A 17,569-nucleotide genomic window follows, 5' to 3' on the forward strand; every position below is an offset into this window, starting at 1 on the left:
CAAGCCCTTTGTTAAATCAGTTTCTACTGTTACATTGAGTCACACAAAGTTTGAAGATTCAAGATAAAACAAAAAGAAACATCAAGAAAATATCAGATTAACTTCATTTGTGCATAATTCAGCTACAGGTGAATGCAGGGTGGTGAAGCACCCTAACATGCTGTCAAATAACAGGATAGATGTTTAACATAGACAGTAGTGACATGTTGCTATCAATTCAATTACTTCTTTCCCCGTGGACCAAAAGTGATGCAGTTTTTGGTCAAGTGGTTTTGTGCAAGGTCAGAATACATCACAGAGCAGTTATGTGTCACCACACTGCAACATTACCTTAACATTACAAAGAAGACAACCAGCAGAAAGCTTACTTTGCAGAGAGTGGGTGATGTGAGGGAACAAGATTGCCTTGCGTTCTTACAAGGGACAATTTTCATGACATACAAAGTCCACACAGCCTTTTATACTGACTATAAACATTCTGCAACTCTGCAAAGATAATTCCTCCGTCAACAAAAATATAGCTGAGTCATCCACAAATCAAAGCAAATGTTTGTGCAAGAACTAATTATTCCTTTGCCATCTGCTCGATCAGCTTCTTCCAGTTGGTTCTCTTCTGCGTGATGTAAGATGGGGTGACAACCATCAGTAGTGGCCTCTGGTCCCTCCTGAGATATTGCTCGCAGAGGGCTTCTGCGTTGCATATTACATACATCCCACAATCATAGCTGTTTTTCTGGACTGGTGCCAACTCTTCTAAGAAAGGCACTTTGGATTTGGTTCCCAAGAAGTGTTGCAGTTTCCTGGCTATCTGACGGGCATGGCTTTCGTTCATACTGCTGCAGGAATCATAGTGACTGAAACAGTTCTTGTCCCTACTGTAGAGGAGCAGGCTCCAGTGAGAACCCCCAGCTGCCTGCACAGAATTGTCATTGACTGCCAAGAAGACTAAGCTCTTCTGGTTCAGGGCTAGCGGTTCCAGGAAGATGGCTAGCTCCTCCTGACTGGTTGTGCACTTGATAAACTGAGTAACTTCAGGGCTGATGAAGCACACATTGCCCAGTAACTCCTTGTACTGCTCAGTGGCAAAGTACTCAAAGGCAAACCCTATGATATGGTCATTGAGCCAGTTGGGTGGGTTGAGGAGGAGAAAATCTGAGTGCCGTATTAAGCTATCATGGTAGCTCAGGATCACTGAATTCATGCTGTTCCTGCAAAGCAAAAAGGCACAATTACAATCTTTACCACATTGACTTCTAATTTCATGTCAAAGATGGTTGACAGATTACACAAGATAACATCATCATTAAATGCAAGGAAAGCCGTTCAGTCATCTTTGTTCATCTATCCGGAAAGACTCTAATGTTGTCCCATTGCAACATTCAGTCAGTTCTTTAATGACTTCATTGCTCTCAGTGGATCCATTCACTTACTCAGTGTCATTTTCCTTGTGTTGCGTTTTATTTCATATTCTAGCCAGCTATTCTTTTACAAACAACTTTCAGATTATCCCTGGCTTGATTCCTACCAAGGGTGTGAAGATTCAAATGTTTCCAGGCCTTTGATCTGTGATCATCTTCCTGCCTTTTCAATATGTCATCTCCAAAGCTTAAACATCTTTGTTATGTATGCATGTCAGAAATTATTGTAATCTGATCAAAGAGCTTGTGATTTGATGATAAGTTCCTTTGACGTGGATTCTGCTGTTCAGAGCAAATTATATATATATACTGTATTTCAACATTTCAAACAGACTCAGTATTTCTGTTTCTTTCTCTTGAAGTGGATAACCACAAATTTTTCACGTTGTACTCCAACTGCTGTGTTGTTGCCCACTCACTTAGCCTGCCTAGGTCCCTTTGAAGCCTCTTTGTATCCTCATTCCCACACTCAAATTCTCACTTAACTTCTTATCATCAAGCAAACTCGGAATGTTACCCTTGGCCAAACAGTAGATATAGATTGTGACAAGTCGGGGCCCTTATCGATTCCTGTGGTACCCAACCAGCCTGCCAAACCCAGACAAACTTGTTTTTTCCCTATTCTTTGTTTTCTATCTGGTAACTCACACTTGCTCCAAACAACTATATTACCCACAATTACAAACAGAAGAGATTGCAGATGCTGGAATCTGGAGCAGCACACAAAGTGCTGGAGAAACTCAGCACGTCAGGCTGCATCTATGGAAGGAAATGGACAGTCCACATTTAAGGTCGAGACCTTTCATCTGGACCACATGAAGATGAAGATGGTCTCGACCTGAAACGTCAACTATCCATTTCTCTCCATAGATGCTGCCTGACCTGCTGAGTTCCTCCAACACTTGGTGTGTTACCTACAATTCCATGTGCTTTAAACTTGTTCAGCAACTGTCTGTAATCAAACACCTGAGAATCCAAATACACCCTATCCACTCATTACCTCTCATCAAATAGCACAGAAACAGACCCTTGGACTTACTGTGTCTGTGTCGGCCATCAAATATCTATCTGCACCAATCCCATTTTCCCCAAACTTGGCCTTCTCCCCCATCTTCTCAGGCAGTGTATTCCAGATTTCAAAGAGGCTCTGCGTGAAAAAAAATCTTTCTCAAATCCTCTCTAAACCTCCTACCCCTTAACTTAAACCTCCTACCCCTTAACCTAAACCTATTCCTTCTGGTTACAGATATCTCTGTTCAGGGGAAAGTTTCCCCCTATCTACTGAATATCTATCCCTGATTATCTTGTATACCTTAATCAGGTCACCTCTCAACCTTCACCATTCTGAGTAAAACAAACCAAGTCCATTCAGTTGAAATGCTCTATCTCAAGCAACATCCTGGGCCCTTTAGAGAATACCGAAAAAACTCCAACAGATTTGTAAACATGATTTCCCTTCATAAATCGATGTTGACTCTTCTCAATTACATTATTCCTTTCTACGCCTACTACGACACATTCTTAAAGTATATTCCTGCAACTCGTGAAGCTAACGTGTTGATGGTTCCCTGTTTTTCTCTCTCTCCGTCTTTTCCTAAATTTTGGGGTCACATATGCTGGCCTCTAACCTGCAGAATTTTGGAAGATAATAAGCAGATCATCCATTACATCTATAGCCACCTCCACCTAAATGCTGGGATGTGAATTAACAGTCTGAGGGATTTATCAGTTTTTAGGCTCATTAACCTGCCTCATTTTTTTCTGTTAATACTGATTTTTTTAAACTTCCTTATTTGCTTCTCCAGTAATTCTAGGAATATTTTTGTCTTCTTGAAGACAGACACAAAGTATCTATTTAATTCTTCTTCAATTTCCCTATTCTCCATTATAAATTGTGACTACTTTTCCTTTTTCAATTTTATCGACTTAATTGAAAATTACAACTGAATCTGCTTTCATCATGCGAGTCTTATTTCTGCCAGAGAGGCATGGAGAGATCCTGTGTAGAAACAGGCCCTAACAAGTCCATATCAACGAGTAAGCGCCTATATTTACCATAATCTTACCCTAACCTATTTTAATCCCACCCCATTCCCATCGACACCCTCCCCATAGGTACTACCACTTACCTACACACTAGGGGCAACTTATAGAGGCAATTAACCTACCAACCAGCATGTCTTTGAACAGCAATTCAATCTTCCCTTAACCTTCCTTTCCTGTAGGGGTACCAGAGCAGGTGACAGGTCTATTACTAACAGCTGGAAACAAGTCCCATCCTGATGGTGCGTCTGTCAAGACCAAGTATTCACAGCCACGCTTCCTCCTGGGGTCCAGCGAGTGACAGAGCCCCGCCTTCTACGACATGATGGACAGGTCGGCGACAGCGGGTAAACCCCGCCCTCTTCGTACGTGACTGGGCAAGGCGCGCCGCTGATTGACAACGGTGGCCCCACCCACTGTAGTGAGTGACGTCAGTAACGCCGCATGTCCAGCAGCGTGACTGACAGCAGTGAAGCCCCACCTCCTGCAATAATCGCCACCACAGCGTCGCCTCCGAGCGGTAACTAACAACAGTAAACCGGGTCCCTCCGGCTGGTTTGATCGTTCCCTGACCAGCGCAGCCCAGCCTCCGGGAGACAATGACTCCGCCCACCGCTGTGATTGACAGCGTCCAGGGACGCTAAGCCCCGCCCCGCGGCCAGCTGGCCCCGCCTGCCGAGTCCGATTGACAACCCGACCGTCGGCTCCCCCGCCCCCGCAGCACGGGTTACCCGTCCAGGAAACCAGTGACAGTGTCGGCCGAAGTTAGTGGGCTGTTAATTCGTGCCGTTACCTCACCGCCGAGACCGACCCGATCCTCCGGGCGCCGCTAAGGCGGAGATCGCCGCCTCATGTCGCCGCGCGCGAACCGCAGCTGCCGTAAAGGCGGAGGGAGGGAGCGCTCGCTTGACGACCGCCGCCGTTGCCTTGGCGTCGCCAGGTGGCGGTGCGTCACCGGTTTGCCGAGCGGCGGGAGCGGGGGCGCATGCGCCAGTCTGCTCCGTCTCCCCGGCCAGCTCCCCGCCCCCGCCCCCCCCCCACCCGGGCCTGCTCGGCGCATGCGCGGGACGCCGGCTCGTGCCGAACGGAAGAGCCGAGGGTGGCGCGAGCGGCGGCGGTGCGAGCGGCGACGATGAGGGAGCGGCGCTGACGGCGGGGCTCGGGCTGCACCGGCCTCGGGGGGGGCGGAGACGAGCGGGTCGGTGTAGCCGCCGGGAGTGGCGGGGCGGGGTCGGTGGGTGGGTGAATGAGTGAGTGAGGGACGGGGAGGCGCGCCCGGTCCCGTGGAGAGACCCCCCCCCCCCCACCCGTGCTGAGAGCGGCGGGCAGCCGGTGAGGGGGGCCGGGCCTGTCAGACCCCCGCTGCCAACCAACTCCGCTCGCGTCAGGGCTGCCCGCGGGCGCAGAGTGACCCCCCCCCCCCCACCCCCGGCGGGCTTCCCCGCGCTCCCGAGCCTGGGACCGGCCGGCGCGCCCGCCGCATCAGCCCCCCCCCCCCACTCCCCGATCCGACCCCCCACCCCCCCCCTCAACCTCCGGCCTGAATTTCGCTGCAACGCGCTTTTACCCCGTTCCCAGGCGCAATCTCTGTGCATGTGTTGCTCCACTGCCCGTTCGCACCTTGACACTTGAGTGCCCGCACACGGTGGCAGCGCGTTGCCCGGTGCCAGCTCCGGTCCAGCATCACTCGCACCGGTACATTCTCTCAGGCCGCCGCACGGGAATCTATTCCACACGGGCTACTCTAGGTGGAAAAATTCACTTCAGTTGGAACGGGCTACTTTGGGGGTTGGCTGTGTGCCCCAGGGTACACTAGGTGCAGTTGTGCCTCAGTGGCGGTGGCGATCTTGGGTGATGGTGGCCTTTTAGCAGGGTTAGAGGCTCCCTGTTGCACATATGTCAAGGAGGTACACGTAGGTGGTTCTATGGTTACCCTTTAAAGATCTATCTAATAACATTGGAATTTATGTTTTACAATTTTACCATGGATTTCTGTAGGATGTTGCCTTTGAAGCATTACAGTAGAACGTGTTTTCATGTGATCGTGGAATTTGTTTTTTTAAGGTTGAAAGTTGATGTAATTAGGAGGCGTACTAAAGCTGTCATTTAGCAAGAATTTTTCGTTAAAATTTGATGAGAAAATGCTATCTGATATTAAAGCTGAGAAACTGTCACTAGGCATTTGGAGAGGTGCAGCTTGAATCTCTGAGATGTTGTCATCTTGAACAATGGTCAACATCTGACAATAAATTTGTTTTCTATGGAGTATGCATCTTAGTTGCACAGCAAATCTTAGTATGGAAACTCGAGACTGGTGCTGAAACCTGGAGCAAAAGACAAACTGTTGGAGGAACTTGGTAGGTTAAGCAGCACCTGTGGAGGCAAAGGGATATTCCATGTTTTGGGTCACAACTCTAAATATCGACTAATTCTAAAAGTATGTTGTGTTTTTTTTTCCCTCCGCTTGGCAAACTTGTGAGAAATATGAGGTATAATTAGAAAGAGAAACTTGATGTTCAATCTTTTGTATGTAAGTTGGGAGGATGATTTGATTATTTTCTGTGATGGGTTTTTGCTGCCACTGGTCATTGGAAAACTGCATTAGAAATTTGGGCAGGGGTTGAAACATGGGATTTTCTGCCATAGGTTGAAGCCAAGTTTTATTAATGGAAATTAGTCAAAGAAAGGGTGAAATGTATGGAAACAAGGACAGATGTGGAGGTAGATGAAGTGACTATCTTGATGGGCTGAGTACTGGACTGTACTATAATTTTAGAATTGATTATAACAGAAATTGTTGAATTTTCTCATCCAAATAAGTAAGCTGTACTGCCTTGCGATTAAGGTATGAAGGGAAACGTAACGTCCATGCCTCTACTTGGGTGGCATTTATCAGGTCAACTGTGTACATAAGGATGTGCTTAATGTTGTATTACAGAATATTTCATGTGTAGCTTCTACACATAAGAGCTACTTCTGATCGCTGCCCAGCCAATCAAATGATAATGTTAGACATTTAATCTTTCAAATCACTAACATATGATTACTGCATCCACAATACAATTATCTTCAGTAAGAAATTCAAAGTACTTTATAGGGAAGACCCGAGTCATTGCATTAGGTTTTATTTCTGGCTAGCTCAGTGGGACTGAAATATCTAACAAGATGGGATACTCTTCTTTAGAAAATAAATGACCTGTTCAGAGCCAAAAAGATTATAAAATTGATCAAACAAGTTAGATGAATCCATGGAAGAGTCCACAAGTAAGTGGCAATTGTTATGAATAAATCCAGTAAGAAACTGAATGTGCAACCCTCAACCACATTGCCATTTGAGGTGAGGAGAACTGATGCATTTCAGGGGAAGAAGCTCCATGTGTACAGGAACAAGAAAGAAATAGAATGATCTTTTGGTACAATCAGATAAACCAAGTAAATAGAGCAGTGGGTGACTCTTGTTAATATCAGTGTGTGGTATCAGTTGAGCTAAATGACTTGTTTTCCAGTTGTGAATTCAGTGTGTATAAACTGTTTTTCCATGTTTTTTAAAATCTGGTAGGTCTGTTCACTTGTTGCACTATTATTTCAGTTTTAGTTTTTGTGTTGAGCTTTTTTTTTCTCCAGTTGAATCTTGCCCTCCTTAATGCTGGTGTCTAAATTGAAGGCTTTTTTTTGCTGCATGACTTCAGACAACTGGTGTATATCACTAAAGTTCATTTCTGGATATTTGCACCATGAATCTCTTATCTTTTTGTTGAATGCTAGTGACCCCTTGAGATAAATGGGTGGCATCACTTGAACATTTCTTGCATCATTGAGAGCTTTGAATCCAGATACTTAATGAAGTCCAGGATGAATTTGCTCAACTTATCGAATTAAAAATAGTGTATATCTGTGATTCATCTTCTGGAAGTATTTATTAAAAATGCCAAATTAGCTTCTTTTGCATCAGCTGAGGAAAAGATAAAGGATATTTCAGGATTTTCTGCACTTTCTTCAAATTTGTTTTCTTTGACTATTTCCGCAGCCAGTTGCCCTTCCTTTCTGGAAGATGTTGATTTCTTGTTTATTGTAGATCCATTCATCAAATTGATTTCTCATTGGAGGTCAAAGTGACCATTGTAATTTGTGCTTAAACTTTGAGTGTTGACCCTTTATTTAATCATGGATTAAATCATCTGCATGTATGCAAATATTTTTGTATCATTATTGCTGCAGCATAAATTGAAGTGTTCACTTTCTCATTGAATGTTCAAAAATAATGTTAAAAATTTGTTGCTTTTGAAAAGAAGCTAAAGGCAATATTTGTGTTAGCCATGTAACTCCATTAAAGGCAATGAAAAATCATAGTTTTCCAGGAGGAGTTGGCCATTTGGCTCTTGGGCGCATGCTGTATTTTGTCAGAATCCAGTTAGTCTTATTTCTCAATTCTTGTAGCCTTGCAATTTTTTGTCATGTAGTTAACCAGTTTCACAGCGACTTACTGCACGAAGAAGATATTTCCTCTTGTCTCTTTTGGTTCTTCTGTCAGCAGCCTTTAATGTGTGTTGTGTGTTGTGTGGTTCTCAACCCATTGATGAATGGGAACAGTTTCTCTTCTAATCTACTCTGTTGAAACCTCAAATGATTTTTTTACAACTCATTCAAATCTCCTTTAACTCATGTTTTGAACAGAGAAGCTATAATTCCTCTGGAATTCTTGGCTATGCTCTTCTATGTATTATAGATGTTTCTATTTCCAAATACTAAAAGATTTTTAGAAACTGACTATGGCAGCCATTGTGCATGGCCCCTGAGCTCTGATAAGTGTGCTGATCTTAATAATGATTACATTTGATTACAACTCCCTTTAGACAGATCGTAGATGAAATGATTTGATTCATCTTTTTACAAAGAATCATTATGCACGTGAAGTATTGTCAATTAATTTTCCATTTTTGTTTTTCAACACACTCGATGCCACATTGGTAATTCATCATGTGGTGTTGTTCTACAGATATCCAAATATATGGTATCTCGACAAAGTGAGTATTTCTTGTGAGCTTAAACACAAAATACTGTAAAACTGTTCAGCTTTCAATAGTTATCATAGCTGAGTGCAATTCTGTACTTGTCAAAGACATCTTTAGGCTTGCAAGAAGGCAATTACTTGTTGCTGAGTTCAATTTTGGCAAGCTTTCCAGCAGAGACTATAGGAGGAGAAAGGTTTAGGAACCCCACATGATATTTTCATTTCGTGACTAGGGAAGCCGGCCAACTCTTATCAGGTTTGGTTGTAATCTATTAATGAGGGTAGAATGAACAACAAATCTAGAATCCTACTACATTGTGATACACTTCTACACAGGGCATTATGCTATGCAGCTGAGTGAGAGGACATCCAGCCAGCCACTTCTATCCCTGTGTTTTAAAATTATTTCATCAAACTAAATACAACAAATATCCATAATATATTTAATTAGATTATTTTCTTTCTCTTCCCTCTCCTCCCTCCCCCCAGCCTCCATAATTGTTGATCAAGTTCAGGTGTTTATCTAAATTTTGATTGAGGAACTTGTTTGGAAGTGTAATGTACATTATTATTAGTTAATTCAACCATTGATATTTTAAAAGATCCTTTAATTATTTTTATTTCGTGATATAGCACAACTTAATTTTGTCATAAAGAGTAATTGTTCAATGATACTCCAATTTGTTTGATCTTTAAAATTGATGGATGTTATCATAAAGCAGTTAATTATTGATGTGTAAAGTTCACATGTAGAGGGTCTAATAAAGTCCTGGTTGTAACAAGTGCATCATGTTTCAGTTTAAATTTGGAATATATGAAACATGAGAACAATGTATTAAATCAATTTTTCCAGTGCATTGATATGTACATTGGCTTCATTCAACCACCTTTGATACATTTTTATTACAAGGATAATAAAGGAAATTTGTTTATCTCTCATAAATGTCAATTAAACTAGCATTCATAGACTTTAGTGGGTGAGTCTTACAGATTTTGAGTACCAATTATATAACATTGTGGCTTTTTTAAAAAAGAACTCCAATTAATGTGATGGTGGGTATGTCAAATTTTCATTTTTTGGCCATGAACAGTGAAACTTGCTGTCCAGTTATAGATATTGTGCTTCCTGTCATGGTTTGTGTCTAATTTTTAAATTGTGTAATTGAGAGTGCCAATTATAGGTATGCTGATCGAGTTTTGGAAGCAATTCTTCAGCTGTCCTTAGGACCAAGCTCACTTGCTTCCAGACCAGTTTTGAGATGGTTGAAGAGTGTTTTGTGAGATCTGCAGGTTACATTATCGGTGGTGTGGGTGAGCTGAGTAAGTAGGTGGTTTGGGATGTCGTGGGCTCCTTATGTTTATGCCTCTGTTTGCTCCCATTGTAGCAACTGGAGATGCCTGATGCCTTGTTGAATGCTGCTGCTCATTTTTGAGTGGTATGGGTGTGGGATTCCCTTGAATCAGTGCAGATGTTTTATTTCTCTGGAAGACTCTAAGAAAGTCTGAATTTTCTCTCTTCCTGTAAATCTTTTGCTGGAATGGAGTTTGGACTCCATTGCTTTTTCAGTGAGATTGGTGTTCGACTGTAGGCAGTATGGACTTCCACCACAGCCTGTTGAGGATGTCTGAGCCTCTGCTTGGGATATTGGTTTGGAAGACCATGCCGACGTGGGTTAACACACAGATTTAAGATAAGATCTTTATTAGTCACTTGTACATCGAAACACACAGTGAAGTACATCTTTTTGCATAGTGTTCTGGGGACAGCCTGCAAGTGTTGCCATGCTTCCGGCGCCAACATAGCATGCCCACAACTTCCTAACCCGTACGTCTTTGGAATGTAGGAGAAAACCGGATCACCCAGAGGAAACCCATGCAGACATGGGGAGAACGTACAAACTCCTTACAGACAGCAGCTGGAGTTGAACCCGGGTCGCTGGCGCTGTAAAGCGTTGCATTAACCGCTATGCTACTGTGCCTGCCCACTACTGTGCCAGTGGGTTGTCGTATTTTGTAGAGCCAGGGTTGTTGGTGTTTCTCTTGTGCTTTGAGGTGTTTACTGTAGATTATCCATGAAGAATATAAGAGAGTGGGGACCATTAGTGCTTGATAGACCATGAGTTGTAGCTGTGTTTAAAGTCTTGGCCTTTGAATACTCTTCCTTAATTGGATGAAGATGTATTGAAGGTGAATTTTGTTATTGATGTTTGCCTTCATGAAGGGTGTCTCCTGAAATTTGAAAAGTGATTCATATTTTCAAGGATCTCATTGTGGATCCTGATTGTCATTGGTTGGGAGGGAGGGGTATGCTAGGTTTTGCTAAAGGGACAGGTTTCCTTTTTGTTCTGTAGATTAATTTCGCTCCAGGACACAGCCTGTTGGAGGTGAAGTGCAATATTGCAGCAAGAAAGATTGAGAAGAAGGTTGGCGAAATGATATCACCTTGTCTCTATTGAGTTGCAGAGTCGTACAGCACAGAAACAACCCATTGAGCCAGCACCAAGCATAAGGCATCCATTAACACTAACCCTAGTTTATTCTCCTTGTGTCCTTGTGTTCCTATCAATTCTCTCCCAATTGTCCCGCACACCTACATACTATGGGCAATTTATAGTGGCCAATTAACCCTCCAACCCAAATTCCTCAGTGTGTGGGAAGAAACTGAAGCACTTGGAGGAAATCCATATGGTTGCAGGGAGGACAGACCCCATGCAGACAACCTCGGCTGTCAGGATTCACCTTTGGTTGCTGGGACTGTGAGGAAGCAGTTCTTCTGGTGGCCCCACAGTGCCACCAGCTGGCGGCCCCATTGGTTAGAATCACAGTTTGCAGGTCATTCTCAATAAACAAGTTTATTACTATCCTAACACAGCTGAATTGAGAACAATTCTTTTTAATTTCTCTTGGTTGACAGTCAAAGGAAACAGAGAACTTAAACAGTGAATCAGTAGGGGTAAAAGGGTCCATGGTAGGTCCTTGGTGAGTGGGATTAAAGAGAATCTCAAGGCATTTTATACATATTTAAAAACAAGAGGATGACAGGGGAGAGGGGTGGGACCACTCGACCAAGAAGGGAATTTATACCCGAAGCCAGAGGAAATAGGTGAGGTACTAAACAAGTACATTGCGTTGGTATTTATCAAGCATAAGGATGTAGAGGATAGCGAGATCAGGGAGGGGTTTGCTGATATTCTAGGTCATGTTGATATCAAGGAGGAGGTGGTGTTGAGGCTCTTGAAGAGCATTAAGGTGGTTAAGTCCCCAGGGTCTGATGGGATCTATCCCAGGTTATGAGAGGCAAGAGAGGAGATTGCTGGGAGCCTGACAGATCTTTGTGTCCTCTACCCACAGGTGAGGTTCCAAAGGACTGGAGAATAGCTATTGTTTTTCCTTTTTTTTTAGGACAATAGAGACAAACCAGGAAATTATAGGCCAGTGAGCCTTGTGGTAGGAAAATCATTGGAGAAGCTCCTTGGGAATAGGATTTACTCACATCTGGAAAAGCATTGGGCTTATTAGGGATTGTCAGGATGTTGGAGAGGTTATATCTTACAAACTCGATTGAGTTTTTTTGAATAGGTTTAGAAGATGATAAGGGTAGGGCAGTGTATGTTGTATACATGGACTTCAGTAAAGCTTTCAATAAGTTCCCTCTTGGTAGACTGATCCACAAGGCACATGGGATCCATAGAGACTTGGTGGATTGTTTTCAAAATTGGCTTGGCCATAGAAGGGGTGGAGGGGTGTTTTCTGAACACCAGGATGTTGCCTGGATTAGAGAGCATTCTTTATAAGGAGAGGTTGGACAAAGTTGGATTCTTTTCTCTGGAAAGTCAGAGGCTGAGGGGTGATTTGATAGAAGTATGTAAAATCATGGAAGGCACAGGGCATATAGTCAATCTTTTTCCCAGGGTGGCAATGTCAAATACTAGAGGGCATAGCTTTAAGGTGAGAAGGGGAAAATTTCGGGGAGACTTACGTGGCCAGTTTTTTTAAAAATTGAAAGTGGTAGGTGCCTGGAATACACTGCTGGGGGAGGTGGTGGAAACAAATACAATACCGAGATTTAAGAGGCATTTAGAGAGACACATGTTCAGGCAGGGTATTGAGGATACAGACCACTTGCAGGCAGATGTGCTGTTTAAATTGCCATCATGGTTACTACAGGCATTGTGGGCCGGAAGGCCTGTTTCTGTGTAGCACTGTTCATTGTTTACATCCATCGTGCTTCTTGGTGGATGAAATATACATTGCTGTTCCAGGAAGGAAGGTCTCTTTGGCTACCTGGATAAGGCTGAGGAGGATCCTTGTGATTGGTGTCAGGTTGTCTGTAAGACAAAGACTAAGTGAAGCTTTCTTTGTGGGGTTCTTGAATCCTTTGACATTGATTTCTTGCAGCAGCATTTCTGATTGTGTTTTTTGGGGCTAAATTGATGAGACAGTGACAGACATCAGCACCTGTCATGTACCATGTGATGTGGGCAACCTTGCAATCTTTCAGATGCTGAAGCTTGAATAAAAGAGGTTGTCATGAAATCTACTTTTTCTCTGACAAAATGATGGTGGTTATGACAAGACTGTGCTCCAGACATTTTGCTGTGAGGAAGTCTCTATGGAGTTAGCTTTCCCTATTCCTTCCTTGCTGGTTGCTCCTTTAGAGAGATTTGTCTTTTCTCAATTAGGTATTCATCGTTTTGGAAGCACTGAGGCAATTATTAATAGATGACCTTTTTTTCTACGTGCTACAATGTATGACAGCACCATGACATATCATGATGTTTTATAGTTTGTTGCATTTTTAAGATCTCACTCCTGCAAGAACAATGTCTGATAATAACCAAAAAGTGCTTTTGATTATGAATGGATGGCACAGTGGTTCAGCAGGCAGTGCTATTGCGTTAGTTCCAGTGACTTAAATTTAGTCTCTGCTTGCTTTGTGTGTGGAGTTTCCGTGTTCTTCCTGTGACTATGGATTTACCCCCCTAGGTGCTCTGCTTTCCTCCCACATCCCAAAGTTTTATTGGTTGGTAATTTATTATCTTCTGTAAGTTGCTCCAAGTGTTTGTAAGTGGTTGGAGAATAGTGATGGAGTTGATGGACACGATCTCCTATGTTTAAGAAAATATGAAATAAATTGTATCTAAAATTTCCAAGACTCCTTCATCAGTGGGTGTTGAGGTGACTTAAATGCATCAAAAGCTTTGGAAGTACAAGTTATTTGTGTTTTCTTTCAGTCGCCAATGAGAGACAGAAAGGTAGAAGGATCTGGGTGTCTTTGTGCACAAATTACTGCAAATTAACACGCAAACACAGCTAGCAATTAGTGAGCCATTTGGTGTACTGATTCCTCACAAGTGGATTTGAGTGCAAGAGTGAGGATGTTTCTTTGAAATCACATTGGACTCTGGTTTGCCCTCCTTATCTCCAAGGGAGTCGAGCAAAGATTGATACCTGGGATGGTGCTTCTCCCAAGAGGAGAGAGAAGCAGACTGGGTCTGTATTGTCTTGAATTTGGAAGAATAAGGTTGAATCTTAAGTGTACTGTTCATATGGGGCTTGGCAGGGTAGATGCAGGGCTGAGTGTTTCTTGTGGCTGGGTTTTGATTTTCTTGGTTAATACAGAGAAATGACACTGAGGTAAAAAAAAATCAACCAAGATCTTGTTATGCAACGGGGCAGACACAAGTAGCCAAATGGTCTACTCCTGTTTCTTATGTTCTTATAGTTGATTGTGTTTTGTAGCTGAGTACTGTTGATTGATTGAAGGCAAGCAGTTTTTGGAAGGTTTTTGAACTGTGTTTTGACATTGTTGATGGTGCATCCTGTGAACACTGGGTGTGTAATGGAAATTGCTCTTTTTCTTAAATGGGTGTGTGATGGAGACGCAGGATCTAATTATAGTATGAGCAGTATTTACTGGAGTCATCCAGAAATATCTGAAAACTTCCGGCTGCAAAGCCTTTTTTTAAAATGAGTCAGAGATGTCTGCATGATTTTTTTGTGGTGCACCTTCTGTGCACATATAGATTCTCAATGAATTTGCTCATGCTCCTTCCTTTCCTAATCTTTCCATCTTATTTTGTACTCTGCCATAATGTTTTTTTCCACTCCTGGTATTGATCCACCTTTGTGCTGTCCATTGGTTTGTCTGATTGATTTCAGTTCTCGTCTTTGTTTGCATCTCTGACCCATTGGAAAAAAAAGCATGGAATTGCAGAGAGCAGTTTATTGATCGGTATAAAACCGTTAGAGCCCAAGATCAACGTTATTGTATTTCTGCAGCCAAGGACCATAACTTTCTTCCAATTTATAGGATTTGACCCATTTCTTTATTAAATCAACAGTAGTGGATTATATAATGATAGGAATGATCTGAGTTTGTCTTAAAATAATAATGCAAAATCACTGTAATTGCCACATGATCAATGTTCTTTTTGCTTGGTGCACTTGTGCTGAGAGAGTTGACAGACTGAGATGTGACTTGACCATTTTTTTGTTGTTGTACATTGTAGCTTGAATTGATGCAGGATATCGTGATTCTAAGCTAAGAATTGGAGTGTGTAGTGATGTATGCCCTCGGGCTTTGCTTCCTCGTGCATGAGTTTGTCCTCGTGCCCTGATTCTGGTGAAATGGGCTGCAAGTAATCACTGAAGATAATCTGATTTTTTTGGTTAGGGTTCTATTTATCTCTATAACAGTTGGCTTTGCAAAAGCTTCTTGCTGAACACTTGGCTTTTGCTGATCATCAGACAAAAGCTGCCTGAAATGAGTATTAGTTTTGGTAATCCATGAAAAATATTACCGAACTTCAATCTCCTTTCTGTAGCTCATCGGAGCATCAGAAAAACATCCTTTCTTCATGCTGAGCCTAAACTTTTATCATCCAGTACCTGCACTTGGCCATCAGGAAGAAATTTCAGCAGAGAGCCGAGGCTATCCCATACCTCTCGTTAAAGGTGCCCACCTGATGCTGAGGTCAAAGTTAGTTCATTTGTCACAGATTTGAGATGATCTTGTCTGGAAGTAGCATGCTTCTGTATCAGTCTCTAATTCTGGTTGTATATTTTGCTCTTTCAGAACGTTGTGTTTAAAAAAAAATTAAAATATTTTTTCTGATGCCCAGCGTAAGTCATCTATGTTTAATCTTGCATTTCTTTCCTCTCATTCATAGCCCTAAGTATGTCTATCTTTTGTCATTGAGTCATATAGCACTGAAGCAGGCCCTTTGGCCCAACCAGTCCATGCTGACCAAGATTTTCATGTAAACTAGTCCCATTTTCCTGCGTTTGGCCCATATCCCTCTAAACCTTTCCTATCCATGTACCTTTCAAATATTGTTAATGTACCTGCCTCAACCACTTCCTCTAGCAGTGCGTTCCATATACCAATCAAGCTCTGGGTGAAAAAGTTGCCCCTCAGGTTTCTGTTCAATCTCTCGCCTCTCACCTTAAACCTATGCCCTCCAGTGCTTGATTTCCCCAACCCTGGGAATCAACGTGATCTTGGTCATGCTTTGAAATGTTTGCTCCCATTTCCCATTGAAGCCCTGTCCTTTAGATCTGACACCTCTCAATTCACCCTTCAGCCTAATGCTGATGTCAGGTCCTCATTGTATCTGGCAGAGGTGATGGACATCACTGCACTTGGCAACTATTAGTTACTTGTCATCAAAAGACTATGTGGAAAGACATCTTTGGCAATATATGCAATATACAAAGAACTTCACACCCAATGAAGTGCAGCGGGTGCTTTAATCAACAGAGTGACAAAGCATATATGAAGATATGGTGGCACAGCTGGTAGAGTTGCTGCCTCGCAGCTCCAGCGACCAAGGACAGATCCTAACCTCAGGTGGAGTTTGCATGTTCTCTCTTTGTTTGTGTGGGCTTCTTCCAGGTGCTCTAGTTTCCTCTCACATCCCAAAAAAAAGTGAGTTAGTTGGTAAGTTGCCCCAAGTCTGTAGGTGAGTGTTGGAATCTGGCGGCAGTTGATGGGGCTGCAGGGAGGATAACACAATCGTAGGATATGGGATTAGCTTGGTTGGTACCATGGTCGGCATGGACAAGTTTTGTGTTCAAGATCTTTAGAAGTTTTGAACACTGCCTTTTGAAATTCACATTCAGTTTAACGTGTGTGTGTTATACACGTACATACATACATATGCACACAAAAAAAAATCAATGAATTCACTCCTAGTGTTAGAGAAATGCAATAAACCTATGTTTTTTGAGTGTTGGAACAATGGTTTAGGTATTCTGTGAGTAGTTGCAATCTTTTAAAGAATTGATAACAGGCAGCAAATAACTTATGTATTTAGGAATAATCAATGACGTGTTGTGAGGCTTGTGTGACGATTCTATGCCTTTTACATTGCTAAATCAGTAGCTATAGTCTGAAAAATGATAAATTGTTTCTCTTTAGGTGTTAATTAGTATTGTTGGCTTAGGTTCTTTAACTTCTCATTCATGAACAAAAGCATTTTGGCTTATTGGAGGAGAAGTACCTGAAGGGAGCAAGGCAGTTGTTCTTTCACCTTCCTTTAAACTCCTTGCTGCAAAATACAGGCAACTCCCATGTTACAGAGGGATTGCATTTCTAGAAAACCACCCAAATCGCCCTCTTTTTTCTGTAACACAAACACACTTTTCCCATTGAATCCTGCGTTATAAGAGTTCCTATGGGATGCTTTTCTCTCATATTAAATATTTTATCAGTGGTGAAAAAGTGATCCACTGCTGTTATTTAACAGCTGTGGCCAAATGTTAGACTCTTGTAGGGGGGTGGTGTCATTGGTGAATGGACAAGGCTTGTGTGAAAGAAACAACAAATTTTGTCAATTTCTATTTTTAGTCGCTCGTTACTGTGCAGCAATAAGATTTGAACATGACATTACTATGTTCATTGAGTTGGCATTCACAACCGAGTCTTTCCTTTGCCATGTCCTTTCCAGTATGAGGATGTTTTAACAGATGTCTCAGACAGCAGTGTTGCCGTGTTCTTCATCTGTGAGGCATTTTCTCTGGTATGCAAGGTTTATGGATTAGGGAAGGGTTTAGGAAGTAAAAATATCAGTGAAAGGGATGGGATTTGAGGATT

General features: G+C 42.4%; 2 protein-coding genes across 14 annotated transcripts in view; one reads left to right on the plus strand and one right to left on the minus strand.

Moving 5' to 3' along the window:
- On the minus strand, window positions 1-4,419 carry senp8 (SUMO peptidase family member, NEDD8 specific). 4 transcript variants are annotated; one of them, XM_052042448.1, is made up of 2 exons: window positions 3,591-3,935; window positions 1-1,208 (listed from the first exon to the last, which is right to left on the minus strand). In XM_052042448.1, the coding sequence occupies exon 2, from the start codon at window positions 1,199-1,201 to the stop codon at window positions 566-568; it is 636 nt and encodes a 211-aa protein (XP_051898408.1). In that variant the 5' UTR covers window positions 1,202-1,208; window positions 3,591-3,935; the 3' UTR covers window positions 1-565. The 4 variants fall into 4 exon arrangements, with proteins under 4 accessions (XP_051898408.1, XP_051898405.1, XP_051898407.1 ...); XM_052042445.1 differs by having other exon boundaries at window positions 3,587-3,935; XM_052042447.1 differs by having other exon boundaries at window positions 3,548-3,935.
- The window catches only part of myo9aa (myosin IXAa), a 250,140-nt gene continuing 236,706 nt past the window's right edge, over window positions 4,136-17,569 (plus strand). For 8 of the 10 annotated variants that reach the window (XM_052042433.1, XM_052042438.1, XM_052042439.1 and 5 more), the window contains exon 1: window positions 4,499-4,659. The gene's annotated coding sequence lies outside the window, so the exon portion shown is untranslated. Of the gene's footprint in view, window positions 4,226-4,497; window positions 4,660-17,569 lie in introns of those variants that run through there. The other 2 variants (XM_052042434.1, XM_052042436.1) reach the window with 2 other exon arrangements.

This window comes from Pristis pectinata, chromosome 32 (assembly GCF_009764475.1).
Source record: "Pristis pectinata isolate sPriPec2 chromosome 32, sPriPec2.1.pri, whole genome shotgun sequence".
Classification (NCBI taxonomy): domain Eukaryota; kingdom Metazoa; phylum Chordata; class Chondrichthyes; order Rhinopristiformes; family Pristidae; genus Pristis; species Pristis pectinata.